This window comes from Dictyostelium purpureum (assembly GCF_000190715.1).
Source record: "Dictyostelium purpureum unplaced genomic scaffold DICPUscaffold_30, whole genome shotgun sequence".
Taxonomy (NCBI): Eukaryota; Evosea; class Eumycetozoa; order Dictyosteliales; family Dictyosteliaceae; genus Dictyostelium; species Dictyostelium purpureum.
The window spans coordinates 48,802-67,126 of NW_003519367.1; the positions used below are offsets into that span (position 1 = coordinate 48,802).

General features: G+C 24.6%; 8 protein-coding genes across 8 annotated transcripts; 4 read left to right on the plus strand and 4 right to left on the minus strand.

Annotated features, from left to right (window-relative positions):
- Positions 1–231: 231 nt before the first annotated feature.
- Positions 232–1,622, plus strand: DICPUDRAFT_28115 (uncharacterized protein; the record flags this gene model as incomplete). The annotated part of the gene is made up of 3 exons (XM_003284669.1): positions 232–862; positions 928–1,200; positions 1,249–1,622. 3 exons carry the CDS (start codon positions 232–234, stop codon positions 1,620–1,622), a joined length of 1,278 nt encoding a protein of 425 aa, XP_003284717.1.
- Positions 1,623–2,379: 757 nt separating this feature from the next.
- Positions 2,380–3,723, plus strand: DICPUDRAFT_148535 (uncharacterized protein; the record flags this gene model as incomplete). The annotated part of the gene is made up of 2 exons (XM_003284670.1): positions 2,380–3,007; positions 3,080–3,723. 2 exons carry the CDS (start codon positions 2,380–2,382, stop codon positions 3,721–3,723), a joined length of 1,272 nt encoding a protein of 423 aa, XP_003284718.1.
- A 260-nt stretch (positions 3,724–3,983) lies between these two features.
- Positions 3,984–4,668, minus strand: DICPUDRAFT_28130 (uncharacterized protein; the record flags this gene model as incomplete). Its single annotated transcript, XM_003284697.1, has 3 exons — positions 3,984–4,050; positions 4,131–4,353; positions 4,437–4,668. The coding sequence occupies 3 exons, from the start codon at positions 4,666–4,668 to the stop codon at positions 3,984–3,986; spliced, it is 522 nt and encodes a 173-aa protein (XP_003284745.1).
- Positions 4,669–5,123: 455 nt separating this feature from the next.
- DICPUDRAFT_75685 (uncharacterized protein) lies at positions 5,124–10,225 on the minus strand (the record flags this gene model as incomplete). Its single annotated transcript, XM_003284698.1, has 12 exons — positions 5,124–5,195; positions 5,262–5,712; positions 5,779–5,984; positions 6,049–6,261; positions 6,326–6,521; positions 6,604–6,821; positions 6,884–7,248; positions 7,329–7,635; positions 7,704–7,985; positions 8,057–9,379; positions 9,452–10,054; positions 10,145–10,225. The coding sequence occupies 12 exons, from the start codon at positions 10,223–10,225 to the stop codon at positions 5,124–5,126; spliced, it is 4,317 nt and encodes a 1,438-aa protein (XP_003284746.1).
- Positions 10,226–11,241: 1,016 nt separating this feature from the next.
- On the plus strand, positions 11,242–13,152 carry DICPUDRAFT_148537 (uncharacterized protein; the record flags this gene model as incomplete). The annotated part of the gene is made up of 3 exons (XM_003284671.1): positions 11,242–12,130; positions 12,223–12,652; positions 12,711–13,152. The coding sequence occupies 3 exons, from the start codon at positions 11,242–11,244 to the stop codon at positions 13,150–13,152; spliced, it is 1,761 nt and encodes a 586-aa protein (XP_003284719.1).
- Positions 13,153–13,264: 112 nt separating this feature from the next.
- On the minus strand, positions 13,265–14,065 carry DICPUDRAFT_91377 (uncharacterized protein). The gene is made up of 2 exons (XM_003284699.1): positions 13,494–14,065; positions 13,265–13,405 (listed from the first exon to the last, which is right to left on the minus strand). The coding sequence occupies exons 1-2, from the start codon at positions 13,944–13,946 to the stop codon at positions 13,385–13,387; spliced, it is 474 nt and encodes a 157-aa protein (XP_003284747.1). The 5' UTR covers positions 13,947–14,065; the 3' UTR covers positions 13,265–13,384.
- Positions 14,066–14,771: 706 nt separating this feature from the next.
- DICPUDRAFT_93771 (uncharacterized protein) lies at positions 14,772–16,943 on the plus strand. The gene is made up of 2 exons (XM_003284672.1): positions 14,772–15,737; positions 15,842–16,943. The coding sequence occupies exons 1-2, from the start codon at positions 14,852–14,854 to the stop codon at positions 16,876–16,878; spliced, it is 1,923 nt and encodes a 640-aa protein (XP_003284720.1). The 5' UTR covers positions 14,772–14,851; the 3' UTR covers positions 16,879–16,943.
- An 86-nt stretch (positions 16,944–17,029) lies between these two features.
- Positions 17,030–17,665, minus strand: DICPUDRAFT_75689 (uncharacterized protein; the record flags this gene model as incomplete). Its single annotated transcript, XM_003284700.1, has 3 exons — positions 17,030–17,156; positions 17,239–17,527; positions 17,617–17,665. The coding sequence occupies 3 exons, from the start codon at positions 17,663–17,665 to the stop codon at positions 17,030–17,032; spliced, it is 465 nt and encodes a 154-aa protein (XP_003284748.1).
- Positions 17,666–18,325: the final 660 nt, after the last annotated feature.

The following is an 18,325-nucleotide window of genomic DNA, read 5'->3' on the forward strand; positions in this document are numbered from 1 at the left end:
ATATAAAATTATATTATATTTATATTTTTAATATTTTTTTTTAAGTGCCTCTTGGCTTTATTCCGAAGCGGATTTGGCAAACCAAAAAAAAAAAAAAAAAAAAAATATCCCAACAAATTTATTTTTTTTTTATTTTTTATTTTTTTTCTATCTTATTATTTTTTTATATATTGTTTTTTTTTTTTTTTTTTTTTTTGTCTATCAATAATAAAATAATATAAAATATAGAAAATGAAAAATATAGTTTTAATAATAATTTTATTAAATATTTTTAATATTTATGTAAAGGGTGATGCAACATCTCATAGTGTTAAATTATCATTCACCAAATCTATAGATCAAATGAAAGTAACATGGTACACCATAGATAAAATGGTTAACCCAGTCGTATTATTTAACACTGAAATGTTTGCACCAGAAAAAGATTCAGTACTTTCGGTTCAAGCTCAAATTTTTCAATATGATACTTTAGGCTTTAAAGGTTATCCAACTACAGCCACAATTAATGGGTTATCTCAAAAAACCACATATTATTATTGTGTTGGTGATAAAGCAGCAAATGTTTATAGTCAAATATACAACTTTACAACTGGCTATACCGCTAATGATAATCTTCATCCATTTACTGCTGTTTTCTATGGTGATATGGGCTATGGTGGTCAGGGTCTCAACTCTGATTTCTATACCGTTGCTAATGTTTTAAAACGTTCTGATGAATACGACTTCATTGTTCATGTTGGTGATATTGCCTATGCCGATCTAACTCATGATAGCCGTATTAGTGGTAATCAAACTGTTTGGAACTTGTTTTTAGATTCTGTTAATCCATTAACCTCAATGAAACCATATATGACCTGTCCAGGTAAGAGATAAAATAAAACTTAAAATATACATTATAATACTAATTTAACTATTTATTATAATTAGGTAACCATGATATATTTTACGACCTTTCAGTCTACAGTAGAACATGGCAAATGCCAGCTGACAATGAAGGTGATACATGGTATTCATTTGACTACAATGGTGTACACTTTGTTGGTTTCTCATCAGAACATGACTTCTTTCCACTATCACCACAATATGAATGGTTAGAAAAAGATTTAAGAAAATATCGTCAAGAAAACCCAGAAGGTTGGCTTGTGGTTTATTCACACCGTCCATTTTATTGCTCTGCTGTTTGGGGTTGGTGCGAAGATAGTCCATCAGGTTTTGATGAAATGCAAATCGAAGATCAAATTGAAAAAGGTGTTAAAACAGACTTCCTAAAAAAAGCTTTTAACTTATTAGAAAATTTATTATTCAAATACAATGTTGATCTCTACATCTCAGGCCATCAACATGCCGAAGAATACACCTATCCAGTATATAAGAGTCAAAATTTAGGTACTTTTGAAGAACCAAAAGCTACTGTTCATATTACTGTTGGTACTGGTGGTGATGCTGAAGGGGAAGAAACTCAATGGCAACCAAAACCAAGTTGGAGCACAGGCAAAAGAATTTTCGATACTGGTGTTGGATATTTAACTTTTTACAATACAACAACTCTAGGTTATAAATTTATAGCAAATGTTAACAATACCGTAGTGGACGAATTTACTATGACAAAAGGTCACTTTTAATTATACCACAACTCAAATAACAAACATAAAATATAAATCAATTATTATTGATTATTTTTTCTTTTTCTTTCTTTTTTTTTTTTTTTTTCCTTCACTTTTCCACACATTTTTTTTTTTTTTTAAATAAAAAAACTCAATAAAAAACCAAACCATTTTATTATTCAAAAGGTATTAAACCAAAAACTATTAATTTAGGATCTGCAAAAATTTCCTTTTTTTTTTATATTTTTTTTATTGCCATATATTTGACATGTTATTTTTTTTTTTTATATTTTTTTTTTTTCTTCGCCATATATTTACATCATTAAAATAACTCCGATTCGGAAAAAAAAAAAAATAAAGTCTTTTCGTGCTAAATAATATTTACGTAAATAAATAATCAATATTTTTATATTTAGGTGCGCATATAAAAAAAAAAACAGATTTTTTTATTGGGTTTTGTCGGTTTTTAAAAAAAAAAAATAAAAGGAAATTTTGTATTTGTGCAAGATAACCAGACCTGTGTCTGTAGGAAAAAACAGTTGTTTGTGGATTTGCTCGAAAAAAATTTTATTTAATTTTATTTTTTTAAATTTATAATAAAGTTTTTTTTCATTTTCCCTACATATTAAAAATCAAAAAAAAAAAATGGATATTAAAAAAAAAAAAAAATTTAATCAATCTTAAAGGACACAAACAAAATAAATTTTTTTGTTTATACCCACAAAATAAATAAATATATTAATATAAACATATAAATATAAAAATAAAAATAAAAATGATAAAATATATTTTATTATTTTTAACCATTTTAAATATTGGTATTAATGGTTTAGAGATTACACCATTCAGTATCAAATTAGCTTTTACAAAAGAAAGAGACTCATTCAGAGTAACATGGTGGACCAAAGACAAAATGAAATCACCAGTCGCATTATATAGTACCGAAATGTTTACACCAGAAAAAGATTCATCATTTGCAGTTCTAGGTCAAGTTGATAATTATGATACTATAGGTTATCACGGTCATCCAACTACTGCTGTTCTCAATAATCTTGCTGAATCTACTACTTATTTCTATTGTGTAGGTGATAAATCAGAAGGTGTTTATAGTGAAGTTTTTAATTTTACAACTGGTTTAATTACATCCCCAGGATTCGAACCATTTACTGCTGTTTTCTATGGCGATATGGGCTATGGCGGTACAGGTTTAAATTCTGATAACTATACTGTTGCTAATGTTTTAAAACGTGCTGAAGAATTTGATTTTGTTGTCCATGTAGGTGATATTGCCTACGCTGATGAAACTGCAGGTTCATATATTAATGGTAACCAAACTCTTTACAACTTATTTTTAGACTCGGTTAATCCATTAACCTCACATTTACCTTATATGGTTTGCCCAGGTATGTATTTATATTTAATGTATAGATTTTCATCTTATTAATTTATTATTAACATTCTTTAATAATTTATAGGTAATCATGATATTTTTTACGATTTATCATTTTATCGTAGAACATGGCAAATGCCAACCGACAAAGATAGTAACTCATGGTATTCATTTGATTACAACGGTGTTCACTTTGTTGGTTTCTCATCTGAACATGATTGGTTAAAAGGTTCATCACAATATAAATGGATCGAAAACGATTTAAAAAAATACAGAGCATCAAACCCAGAAGGCTGGTTAGTCCTCTATTCACATCGTCCATTCTATTGTTCAACAGTTTGGAACTGGTGTGAAAATGAAAAGGATCTTTTAAAGAGAGCTTACGTCGAATCACTTGAAGAGTTATTATATAAATATAATGTACATGTATTCCTTGGTGGTCATGCTCACGAATTTGAATTAAGTTTACCAGTATATAACAATCAAACCATGGGTACCTTTGAAGAACCAAAAGCAACTGTTCACATCACTGTTGGCACTGGTGGAAATGTCGAAGGTGATCAACATAATTTCCAAAAACAACCAATCTGGAGTAGTGGTCATCGTTACTCTGATCAAGGTTTTGGTATGGCCAGCTTCAATGAAACCCATTTCAATTGGCAATTTTTCTCAAACAAAAAATCATCTGTTATTTTCGATTTTACTCTCGCTAAAAATAAATTTAACTAAATAAAATAATATAATAAATATTTGTAATAATAGTATTGTATAACCGTGGTTTTTTAATTTAAAACTAAATTTATATAATACAATAGTTTTAAAAAAAACTAAAAACCAAAAATTGTGTGCTAAAATTATTCTTTTGGCAGAAACCAAAAAAATGTTTTATATGTATATTTTTAAAAAAAATAATTATTAATATGGTTTATTTATATAATAAACCATTAATTTATTTTTGAATCGATTTATATTTAATGTATTAATTAAATTTAACACATTGATCTACAACCGTAGTAGTTTTCGGCATATGGGGTGATGATGTGACAATCCTGACCTCTGTTTTGAATAAAAATAATTAAAAATTAGTAAATAATATATTTTAATGAATATCATTATTATTATATTTGAATACTAACGGTTCTGGGCATTCAACAGCTTTGCTACCACCGATGGCCATGGTTACGTGATCTGGACAGTTTGAACCACTGAAACAGTAGAAAATGAGGTCACCTGGTTGACAAGCACCTGGGTTTGATGGTGAACAAGATGAGCATTTTACACCTTGTTGGAATTGAGTAGTAGTAACTCTGGTAATACCTGACCAACCAGCTTCACGGAATGAAGTGTAAACAATACCACCTTTGATTTAAAAATAGTTTTAAAAATATTAATATTATTTTAAAAAATTTATCGGTTTCTATTATTTATTCATCGATACTTACTGCAATCCATACCACCACTACCACCACAACCACATGATGTACCACCCCAAACGTATGGGCAACCACATGAAGCATAGTGTGAAGCTTTTGAAGCAGCAGAGCTACAAATAGATTTTGATGGTAAAGTTAAATTTAAATATAAGTCACTGTAATCAACAAGTCTATCAACATCTTGTTGTAAGTTAGCGCTGCAAACAGCAAAAATTAAAGCTAAAACAAATAAGAATTTCATTTTCTAAAAATAATTATATATAATAATATGAAAGGGAAAAAAAAGAGAGTTTTAAATTTTTTTTATAACTTTTTAAAATTGAAAAAAAAAAAAAATAAAATTATAAAAAAAAAAAAAAAAAAATAAAATTTAAAAAAAAATCAAAATATCTTAATGGTACCTGGGCGTTAGGCGAAAATGGAATGGTATGAAAGCCAAAAAGTTTTATGATTCCGTTTTGTTGCTCAGCAGTTGGTTTTTTTTTTTTTTTTTTATAATTTTATTTTTTTTTATTTTTTTATTAAACCCAAATAATTTTTTTTATATTCAAACCAGGCAACACTTCAAAAAAAAAAATTCTGTGTTTTTTGAAATTGCCATCGGGAAAAAAAATCCAAAGCCATAACACCGAAATCTTAATCAAATACCACACAAATTTTTTTTTTTTTTTTAAATTTAGGAAATATTTTATTTATTTATCTTTTAAAATTTGGGAAACTTTTGTTGAATAATTGCTCAAGATTTAACAAATCTATTCTTTCATCATACTTCACAAAAAAAAAAAATTAATAAATAATTTTTAAAATTTTACTCTAACAAATATTTATACATACATGAAATAAAGTCATTTTTCCAGCTATTATTTTTAAATTTGAAAAGGTGTCTTGGTTATAATCTAATTTTTTTTTAATAACATTACTCTCAAAGCTAAATAATAATTCTAGAAATATTGAGCCAACACTATAAATATCCATTTTATAATTATGGTTGTTATCTAAATATTTGCTTCTATATTCCAACGAATAGATTTCTGGACTTTGAAAATGAATTGTGCCATCTCTGTCATATAGTGATCTTTTGAAATATTTTACTTCTTTACCCGTAGTTACATCTTTATTATTTTGAACTACCGATAGTTCGAAATCTGCTAATAAATATTTCCCATTTTTGTCCATTAAAACATTTGCTGGTTTTATATCTCTATGAACAATGTCGAATTGATTTAGTTGTTTTAGTGAACATATTAAATCATATAATAAAATTACCATTTCATTTTCATTTAAACTATTAAAAAAAAAAAAAATTAATACAATATAACAGTCAATTATATTTTATGATATGTATACAAACTATAGTTTTGAATCTAAAATATTCTTTAAATCTCCCTTGCACTTATCAATAACAATATAGGAGTTGCCATTTAATGAATATGATGTATGATATTTTACTATGTTGCTGGGGTACTCTTCCATTGATTTAATATTTGAAACTATATAACAATAAATATTATGTTCATCACAATTATATCCTTTGCCGACCATTTTTTGAATATAACTCTAAAAGAAATAAAAATTATTAATAATTTATCATAACCAAATGGTTTATAAAGTACTGAATTACCTTTTTATTATATATAACTTCCGAAATCTTTGAATTTAATACTGATTTAATTCTAACATAGATTGGTTTTATACTTGATACCCATTCACAGTCAAACAAATCTTTACATAGTTTCTTTTTAAGGATTAGTTCTTGATTCATTTGAAAGTATTCTTTTATTGGATTTAAAAAGTGTTTATTATTTAAATTTTCTATACTATAAAGATAGTTATTCTAAAAAAATTTTATTATTAATATTTATTTTTTAATTTTTATTTTTTTTCTAAATTATATTTACCCAACCTAAATTTTTACTATATTTCTCTAAATAGAAATATAAATCAATATAGAAATAGTTTTTTTTTCCATCATTCATTATAAAGAAGCGATCTTCGATTAAGAATGGCTCGCTTAGCTCTTCAAAATTTGAAATTGATTTTAAAATATAAATAAAGTATAAAAGTAATCCAATTTCTTGTTCTTTTGTATAGTCTCTATAAACAGTATTTGCAATGAATTAATAATACTATAACCTAAAAAATGATAGATACAATAAAATCTATTATTTTCACTTACCCAAAAAAATTTTCGACTGTTGTCAGTTGATTAACTACATCGGTCAAAAAGGATTCTGTATATTTATAAAAATGGAAAAACTTAGATTGGTTATGGATTGTAAATTCAGGAAATTGAATTTTTAACGATTCTTCCAGACTGCTATAGGCTTTATAGGTTTTTAAAGAATATTTATTTTTGGATTCAATATTTCTTTTATTGTAAAAACAAATAAAATACTTTTAAAATAAAATTAGTAATTAATATTATTTTTTTTTTTTTAATATTGCTAAATAGTTACGTTCGGGCTACCGTCTTCTTTTAAAATTAAAATTAAAGATTGATCATCATTTTTTAGATGTTTATAGATTGGAAAAATATCTATTAGTTGGTATGTTTTTATTCCAAACCGGAGAACAACCATAGAGTCTAAATTTGGATATTTTATATAATTTTTTTGTTCAATAATTTTACATTTGATATATGAATAAATAGAATCGCAATTATATAGACACCTCAACTCCTTTAAATTATAGAAATAAATTATAAATTGGTTAAAGTTGTGTTTAACCTCGGGGCATCTTCCAAATAAAATCCTTTCAAAATTTGTAAAATAATCTATTACTAAAGTATCTTGGGTGGTAAAAAAGTAATAAAATCTTTTACCTATAATAACCAAATTATCTTTTTTAAAAATAAATATTAGTTATTTTACCAATTTATAATATAAATAATAGGTTACTTACAAACAAACATTAAATTGTTGTGGTCTATATCTTTTAAATATTGGTAAAATTGAATAATGAAATCCCTAAACAAAAAATTAACATCATTGTTAATATCATAGTAGTTTTTATTATTTAAACTTTCTATTTCAATAATTTTTGAATTTTTAATGGTTACTGAACTTGGAAACTTGTAAATAAAATAAATTAGCTGATTAGCATCTATATACTGATCATAGACTTGAAAATTTTGCTTATGAATGGTTTTTTCTCTTTTTGCATTAAGGTACGTTGAGGTATAATTAAATTGCTTAACTAAATAATAATTCTAAAATATAAAAAAAAAAAAAAGGTTTAGTATTTTAGAATTTTTTTTTTAGAATTTAAAATAAATACCCCATCTAACTCTAAACAACATTTAAAATAAAAAAAATCATTTTTTAAAATTGGGTCAATGTATTCAAATGTAATTTCTTCATTTATAACTCTGTAGGTATGGTTATTGGTATATAGAAAATCTTTAACAAAGCCCAATTGTTTACTTCCTATATTATAATCTTCGATATCTTTGAAATAGCTTGAGAGAAGTGGATATGGTTCATTATTTTCTTTTTGGATTTCTTTTATTGAATCATATAAAAACTTTAAAGCCGTTTCTGTTGACCAAAGGTTTGAACTCTAAAAATGTAAAATAATGAATGTTAGTAAAGATCTTTATTTTGAATAAAAAGTAAATGTTGAAAAATTACCTCATTACTTGTTTTTTCGACAATAGTTTTGAGAATTGGGTCATTCAAATGGTCATTAACTATTTCTGAAAGAACCTCTTTTTTTGTTCGAGCACAACAATCTTTTGGACTAGATACAAGGTTAGCTTTTAGTTTGTTTTCTTCGTCAAAATAGTACTGGTTTATTGAGGTAAAATAATAAAAGAAATAATAAAAATTTGCGTGTAGCTCTGAAGACTTATCGATCTTATTCTCCAATATATACATTATTAATAAAAGATGAAGACCTAGCATCCATTTTAATTCTTGGTTTGATTTGTCATCTTTACTATCTTGATTTTCACTTCTTAATATTGATGATATTTTGTGATCCATTGGGAATATTATCATTCCACCATCTTCTAAAAAATCATCCGGCTCTTCATATTTTAAAAAATCATCATAAAAATGAACATTTCCGTTAACTGTGCAATATCTTACTGAAATATATTTCCTTAAAATACTGCTTTTAATTAGACGCAATGTGCTTTTTATTGATTTCATATGAAATGCATAGATATTGTTAAATTTTATAATATTTAAAATATTTTCTGGGCTATTATCATTATTATTGTTTTTGTTATTATTATTTAAATTATTTTTAACTAAAACGTATAAGGTACTTGAGTGACCTCTATTAATACCTATGCATTGATACAAAGGCTTATCACTATTATGGAGCGATAATAAAGATGGATCTGGTATATCTGATGAGGAGGATGATGTTGATGGAACTGGTAAGGAGAAAGTTTTATGTGAATCTGATTGGTCAATAGGGTCAAAAAATGTCGATGTTTCTATTGAAGATGAGAAAGATACTGTATAACCAACCTTATTGTTATTGCTATTATTATTGCTAGTGTTAGTGTTATTGTAATATTTATTACTATCGCCATAGAAACCATAAAAATGATTAATATTATAACTTTTATTTTCGCTATCATCCTCACTATTGTTATTTGATTCGATTAAACAGTTTATAGTTAAAGGCTCTCTATTATTTAAAATGTTATAGTTTTTTGATTTAATAATATCTAAACATTTATAAAATACTGGACTTTTATAACATTCTATAAAATCTTTATGATTTTTTAAAAAGCTATATTCATTTAAAATAAAATGAATTAACTGTGATGGGAATGGTCTTTCTTCTGCTGTTTCAGAAACCATTTTTTGTAATAGAATATCGTAAACTCTATTAACAACACCCCTTCTAAACAAAAGCTTATCTGTGACATAGGCCATTGTTTTACCCAAACTATAAATATCTGCTTTGATATCATAGGAACTTTTTTTAAAAAGGTCCTATGATTAAATTGGTATTAGATAAAAAGAGTTTATATTATACACCTGCAAATTTTAAAAGAGTATACTTACTGGAGCAATAAATGAATTGGTACCAATTGCCATTGTATAGGAGCAAACAGTAGAAACTTCCTTAAAGGTTCCAAAGTCACCAATAAAAAAATCATAGTAAACATTGTTTTCTTGTATATTTTCTTTATTTCCATCTATATATACCTTTTGAATGAATAAGTTTTCTGGTTTAATATCTCTGTGAAAGCTATCTAGCTTTTCAAACTCTGCCAAAGCTATCAATACTCTAAGAAATATTGGTAAAAAATCTCTTGTTGATAATCTATTATTTCTAAATGAGTCGAGAAACAATACTTTAGATAAATCATTATGATTATAATAATCTGTAACTATACATATTTTTTCGTTGTTATCGTTGATGGTATCACTATTGCTACTATTGTTACTACTATTATTGCTATTGTCACTATTATTACTACTCTTATTACCATTGTCAATATTGCTATTATTTATTAACAAATCTATATCATTTTGGTTAACCATAAAATGTTTTCTGTATTTGATAATATTTAAATGAGAGTATTTTTCTTGGGAGAATCTAATCAGACTCTTTAATTCTATTTTACTATTTTCATCATTTAATAATACTTTGCAAATAAAAAACTTATTTTGGGATTATGGAAATATTTTTTAAAAAAAAAAAAATTATTAGATTAGACATTAATTAAAAAATAAGTGTTACAATGAATTTACCTTTTCATCTTTATCTTCAACTAACAAGACCAATCTTCCATAATTATTTGATATTATTTTCTTTATTTTATATTCATCCATATTTATCAATATTGCAATTTAATAAAGCAGTTTTTAAAAAAATACTCTTAAATCTAAAATTGATTAAATTAAAAAAATTAAAAAAAATTAATATTTTTTTTTTTAAGTTTTTTGATTGCAAAAAAAAAATCCAAATTTTTTATTTGGGTAAAAAAAATATCTATATATTTTTTTTTTTTTTGCGCAAGGTTCTGCCAGAAACGGCTCTGTCTGTAATAAAAAAAAAAACAGTTTTTTGACGGTTTACAACTTTAAAAGATGCGCGATATGATGATTGCAAAAAATAAAATACGAATAAAATAAAAATATTTTTATTATAAAATTTTTTTTTTCAAACGATTTTTTGTGTGTATGTGTCTGTGTTGAATTATTTTATTTATCTTCTTTAAATTACTTTTTACTGATCCTTAAATACACAACACAAATCTATTAACTGACAAACACAAATATAGATTTCGATAGACATATAAATAAACACATACATATTACACAACCCCATCTTGAATTTATTTTAATTAAATAAATAAAAAAAGAAATTTTTTTAATTTTTTTTTTAATTTTATTTTTATTTTTTTTTTTAACAAAATTAAAATTTTATTTTTTTTGTTTTTTTATTTAATTTCTTTTTTTTTATAATATTATCTTTTCTATTTCTTTTGTATATATTTGTGTTTTTTCACTTAAATGAAATAAAATTCAGTTTTTTTTTTATTTTTTTTATTTTTTACTTTTTTTTTTTTGCAGCTCTATAATTTTTTTTTTTCATTTTTTCCCAGCGATCAGATATAATTACAGACAAAAGAAAAAAAAAAAAACCGACATATATAACCATACATATACATAAACATATATATACACCACATACACATACACATTTAAATATATAGATTTTTTAATTTTTAACTACATAGATAATCAATGACTTTATGATAATAATCATTTATAATTAATAGACCTTTACTATTATAATATACATATTATTTTTTATTTTAAATTAAAATAAAGAAAAAAAATAGATGGGGGAAATTACATTTTCATCAATATCAACATTGGAACTTCACTACAATGGTGAATATTTAGCAGTAGGTTACGAAAATGGCTCAATAGCAGTTTTAAAGATATTACAACCCTCATCATATACATTAAATAATAATAACAATAGCAATAATAATAATAAAAGTATATATAATAGAAACAGTCAAAAAAGGAGCAATGGTTTTAATAAAACAATTGGAAATAAGAGGAAGAATATTGATGAAGATAATATCAATGATGAATTTGAATATGACGAGAGTCAGTTTAAAATGGAAATAGAGGATATTGATGAATCAATAAATGATAATAATAATAATAATAATAATAATAGCAATAACAATAATAATATATATAATAATGAAATAATTAAAATAAATATTGATAATAACAATTCATATAAAGTACTATGTTACTATCAAGGCCATGATACAGAGGTTATACAAATAAGATGGTGCAAAAACCATAGCTCAGCTCTTTTATTTATTTCAACAAGTGTTAGCTCAACAAAGCTATGGAGATTGCAACTATTACAAAATTATCAATTAAACCCATTCATAATGAAGCCTAATCTATTATCAAGTTTCAAGTCATCCAATAGCAGTAATGGAGTTCACAATATAGTTAATAATAGTAATAATGGTAACAGCGGCGGCAGTTACATAGGGAATAATGTAAATAAAATAAATATAAACAATAATAGTGATAGTTATAGCCAATTTAGAATAAAGTTTGATTTAAAACGGTCATTCGAACACGAAGAAATTTTTAATATAAACTCGATTAGTTTAAATAGTGACGGCAACACGTTCCTATCATCTGATGAATTAAGAGTGTATCTTTGGGATTTAAATCAAAATCAAGAATGTTATAGTAAGGATACCACCAAAACCTATACAATAAGCCATGAATTCAATACTAATAATAATAATATTAAATTTTAACAACAATAACAATTTATATAGATATAATCGACTTAAAACCAAATAATATGCAATTGTTAAACGAGGTAATTAGAGTTACAAAATTTCATCCAGTATCTTGCAATCTTTTAATGTATGGAACAAGTAAAGGGTCACTAAAATTGTGCGATATGAGAGAGTCTGCTCTGATCAACACCCATTCAAAAGTATACGAAAGACAAGCACTCTACGATGATGACAATGCATTTTCAGATTATTTAAATTCAATTTTTGATATGTCGTTCTCATTGGATGGTCGGTATATCGTATCAAGAAATTTACAAACTCTAACGATTTGGGACATGAATATGGATAGCAAGCCTTTAGCAAACTATAACCTTTATAATCAAAATTTATTAAACCAAAAGCTTTACGACATGCACGAATCATCATCATTTGTAGATAAATTTCAATGTAGTTTTATTAATCAAAAGTAAATATTACCCACATTCACCCATCACCAATATATACTAATTCTTTATTTTTTTTAGTCAAGTTATAACAGGATCATATGATAATAAATGTTTAATTTGGAACCCGTTTAGTTCTGAAAGTTTTATAATGGAATCAAATTTAGTAAAACCAGAACCATCAGAATATATAGCATTAAAAAGTAGAATCGATGATTACTTTGAACAACAGCAACAACAACAACAACATCGATCTTTAAGTAGAGACCAGGTGATGAGTTTTTTCAATAAAATTTATTACCAATCAAATTTCTATAATATACAATTATCAAAACTTTCAAATATTTTCAATAATAATAATAATAATAATAATAATACAAATAATAATGATAAAAATACAGAAAGTAAATTAACTATAAACAATTATTCGAATAGGATAAACTCAATTTCAACATCATATAGTGATAATAATACTATATCTTTAGCAATTAGTTCCTCATATAATTTATTTTTATATAAATAAACAATAATAAAAAATACTATTGTATTTTGAATTGAACATATTTTTTATAATTTTTTTTCAAAAAGAGTTTTTTATATTTTTTATTGGGTGTATTTGTTTTTTTTTTTTTTTTAATATTTAATTTAAATAGTGAAGTCTGTGCATATTTTCTATATGAAATGGTTTCTATCGGAAATTGTCTTTTTAAAAATAAAAAAAAAAAAATTTATTATATATATAAAATTTATTTAATTTAATAGAAAGTTGTTGGATTCTAAATAAAAAAAGAAAGGTTAATATTAATATATATTTCATTCGATATATTAGTTGGTGTTCCTATTGCTGCTGTATAATATACTTACTTTTTTGCATTCTAAGAATGAATCATAAGCCCATTGACAAGTGGCAACGTCGTTTTGATTCTTTTCTAAACAGGTCATGAATGATTTGTATAATGGGTTACACATTGTTGATTCTGGGGCTTGTTGATTTTGGTTATATTGTTGAGTGTTATCGAATTGTTGTTGTTGTTGTGGGACTTCATCTTTTGAACCGAATAATGAACTAGCACCACCAACTAAGGCATGACCGACAACGTGACCAGCAGCAGCACCAGCCATGGTACCAACAATATTTGATAATAAACCTGGACCTTGAATAACAACTGGTTGTGGAGCAGCAGCTGGAGTGGCGTTATTGGTAGCTGGAGCTGGAGCTGGAGCAGCTTTTTTAACTGGAGCTGGAGCTGAAGCTGTTTTAGTTGGAGCTGAAACTTTTGACATTGATTTGCTTGATGCACCTGATCTTCTTGCCATTTTTAAATTTTTTCTTTATACGATTTATTTATATATAAAAAAGTCTTTTCTTTTGTTTGTAATATTATAAATATATTAAAAATAACTATAATGTGGATATTATTATTATTTAATATGTGTATGATAAATGTGAAAAATAAAAAAAAAATTTTTAAAAAAAATATTTAAAAAAATTTTAAAAAAAAAAAATTATAAAAAAATAAAAAAAAATTTTAAAAACGATTTAAATTTATTTTTTTTTTATTTTTTTTTTTTTTTTATTCAAATATGTACACATAATTATGTATACTTTTTCGATGAAATTGCAGAATCATTTTTGAGAAATTTAAATGCAAATTAATTAATTTAACCCAAGTTTTTTTAATTAATTTTTTTTTTTTCAGAACATATATAATGTTTTTATATATAAATAAATAAAAATAATATTATAGTAATAGAAAAAATAAATAATAATAAAATAATATTATCTATTTTTAAATATATATTCAATAGTTTAGGAATATTTTTGCATAAATATTATGCGTCAATAGTTTTTTTTTTTTCTGTTTTTAACAAAAAGGGGTGTTTTTGATCCAATAAAAATAATTTCAGATTATGAGTTTTTTTTTATGTGTGGTGGATGTATATTGTTTATTTATAACATTTATATTTATCTATAAACCGAAATAGTTTGATAAAATATATAATTATTTCTTTTTTTATAAAAATTATTTAAAAAAAAATTAAAAATAAAATTAAAAAAAATTAAAAAAAAAAAAAAAAAATTTAAAAAACGAAAAAAAACGAAATTTTTTTTTTTTTTATCATTTTGACTTTTGTTTATTTCAATTATTCATTCAGTTTACTATTTTTCTAAAATAATTGTTTATTTTTTTTTAAAGGAATAAAGAAATAATTATATTTAAATGGATAGTTTTTTTATTAAACCAGGTACAGCCCACACATTATCATCAAACAGAGCCAATGGATCAAAATCAATAGATACAAGAATCAACTCTAGACCACAATCATCAAGAGGTGGTAGAGGTGGTATGAATAGCAGAGGTGGCGGTAGAGGTGGATCTATGTCATCAAGAGGCGGTAGAGGTGGCATGAGTAATAGAGGTGGATCTATGTCATCAAGAGGCGGCAGAGGTGGCATGAGTAATAGAGGCGGCAGAGGTGGTTTTAATAATAGAGATAATAATAACAGAGATAATAGTAATAATAAAGGTTTTAATAATAAAAGAAAGAATATACCTAAGGATGAATATTACGATTCAGATAAATCATCTGATGAACAAGAACAAGAGCCAGAAGAATCAGAAGAAGAATCAGATAATGAAAATACTAATGAACAAATGGAATTTCATTCAGAAGACGAAGATGATTTTAAACAGGTTAATGCTGAGGAATCAGAGGAAGAGTCAGAAGATGAGGAAGTTAAAAAGGCAAGATTAAAAAAGAAATTAAAATTATCAGTTGTTGAAGAAGAGGAAACAGCAGATGAAAAGCGTCTTAGATTAGCCAATGATTATATTAATAAAATTAGACAAGTAAAAGAAGATTTAGATTTAGATGAAGCAGTTAGAGAAGATTTGGATAAATCATCTGGTAGATACCAATATTCATATCGTGAACAAATTTCAAAATTAAAATTAAAAGATTTAATAAAAAATAGTAATAATAGTAATAATAATATAAATAAAAGAGTTACCGTATTTAAAGGACACAGCTCACCAATTACCTGTATTGTATTATCAGAAGATCAAACCATCGCATACTCAGCATCTAAAGATTTAATCATTCAATGTAAATATTATATTTTTTATTAAAATCAAAACCATATTTTAATTCATTGCATATTAACCATTTCACCCACACCCACCTTTTTTTTCAAAAATTTTTTATTATAGGGGATTTAATAAATAAAACAAAATTAAAAAAAATTAAAGGATTTTTACCATCAAAAAATAATAGATATGAAATTGATCAATTAAAAAAACAAGAAAAAGAAGAATGGAAAAAGACTACATATCAAGGTAGAGTTTTAGCAATGGCATTAAGTTTTGATGGTAAATATTTAGTTACTGGTGGTGAAGAGAAATTAATCAAAGTGTGGGATACTGAAACTATGACTGTTGTAGAAACATTTAAAGGGCATAAAGATATTATTTCAGCATTATCATTTAGAAAAGGTACATATCAATTATATAGTGGTTCACACGATCGTACAGTTAAAATTTGGGATTTAACTCAAATGGCTTTTGTCGATACTCGTTATGGTCATCAATCTCCAATTACTGCAATCGATGCTTTAACACGTGAACGTTGCATTACTGTATCAACTGATAAAACTTGTCGTGTTTGGAAAATCCCAGAAGAGTCACAATTAATTTTTAGAGGACACACTCATTCAGTAGATTGTTGCGCTTTAGTATCCGAAGAAAAGTTCATTACTGGTTCTCAAGAAGGTTCAATCGCTCTTTGGAACGTAAATAAAAAGAATGCTACCTTTATAAAAAATAATGCTCATCCAAATACCGACCTTCCTTGGATCACATCTGTTGCCGCAATTCCAAATAGTGATATAGTTGCAAGTGGTAGTTCTGATGGTGTACTTCGTCTTTGGGCTATTATGGGTGGTGAAAAACTTAGAGAAATTAACACAATCGAAGTTGATGGTTTTATAAATGATATGAAATTTTCACGTGATTGTTCTTTTATATTAGCCGCTATCGCTCAAGAACATAAATTGGGTAGATGGAAAAGAGTCAAAACTGCAAAAAATTCTTTATTATTAATAGACTTAACAAGTAATATCGAAGAAGAGGAAGAAGATTTAAATAGTGAAAATACAAGTGAAGAGCTACAAGAGGGTGAAGAAGAAGACGAAGAAGAAGAACAAGGAGAAGTAGAAGAAGTTGATGATGACGAACAAGACGACGAATAAATGAATATAAAATTAAAATATAATTTAAAATAATTAAATAATAAATATGTTTAGTTATAAATCTTAAAAAAAAAATTATTGTACAATATCTTTTATTTATTTTTTAGTTTTTAATTTAGTTTTATTTTATTTTATTTCTTTTTATATTTTTTTAAATATCCACAATGCAATGAATATCGGTTCTATCTGGTTTTTCGTCAATCTTCATACATGAATATGTAATTGCTTTAATTTCAGTTCCTGTTGTATGTTTTGATTTATCTAATTCTACTCCTTTGCTGTATGGTTTTTTTTATAAAAATATAAAGCATGTTAGAATGATTAAATTAATGAGATCGATTAGTAATTTAAATTATTTACCCAATAGCTTCAATTGTAAAGTTCTCTTTATCGATTGATTTTATTGTAACTTGTTTAAATATTATGAATTCTGTATTAAAAACAAATAAAAATTCGTCTAATAATGCAAATAATAATGAATCCATATCGTGACCTTGAACAGAAATGGTTTGTTCAGTTGCGGTATCATCCAACTCTACTGTTTCTAATTCTACCATATAGTTCATCATTGTTAATACTACTTGTTCAAGGGCTTCTTCTAAACTATCACCCCATGTATGAAACATAATATCTGCTGTATGGTCTAAATCTATACAAATAAAAGTATTAAATTATTTGATTAGTATAAATAAACAATACAAAGCAGAAATATGCATGCATGCATTGCATTTTATTTACATTCAAATTTATTTAATTGTCCAAGTTTTTCGCTTTTTTCGTTTGACATTGTTATTATTTATATTTTATTTAATGATTGTATATTTGGATTGAAATTGATTTTTTTAAAATTATTAATGTAATGAAAAGGATTAGATAAAAAAAGGATGTGTGTTATTTAAAAATAATTATATTTCTTAAAATAATCAAACAATGAAAAAAAATTAAAAAAAAAAATTAAAAAAAAAAAAAAAAAAAAAATTAAATTTTCATTTTTTTTAATTTTTATTTATATAATTTCAACAAATTTGTTTTGGTTATTTGATGTATTTATAGTTGTTGTTATTTTGATTGTATATTTATTCAGGTTATTATTACTCTTTCTTGTAATATATTTTTTTACCTTATATATTATTTTAAATATTTTTATTTTTATTTTAAATTTTTTTTAATTTTTTATTTTTTTATTAAATTTTTTTTTTTTTCCTTTTCTTCTTGGAAAATAATATACTTTTGTTTGTTTTTGTTTCTTTTTTTTTTTTTTTTTTTCATTCACTATTCATTTTTGTTTGTATGCTTAGACAAATAATAGCCAATTATCTTTTTAAACTGTAAATAAATTAATCATAGTTATAATAGTAAGATATTCAACCCATTATAAATTACATACTCAAATTTTATTAAATATTTAGTAATACTAATTTTTTTAAATTAGACAAAAAAAAAAAAA

Excerpts from the sequence above, each read along its gene's own strand:
- DICPUDRAFT_93771 (XM_003284672.1), top strand. The coding sequence starts at position 14,852 with ATGGATAGTTTTTTTATTAAACCAGGTACAGCCCACACATTATCATCA. Across the intron at positions 15,738-15,841 it reads TAAAGATTTAATCATTCAAT|GGGATTTAATAAATAAAACA; the intron begins GTAAATATTATA and ends TTTTTATTATAG.
- DICPUDRAFT_91377 (XM_003284699.1), bottom strand. The coding sequence starts at position 13,946 with ATGGCAAGAAGATCAGGTGCATCAAGCAAATCAATGTCAAAAGTTTCA. Across the intron at positions 13,406-13,493 it reads CATTCTTAGAATGCAAAAAA|AATCCAACAACTTTCTATTA; the intron begins GTAAGTATATTA and ends TTTTTTATTTAG.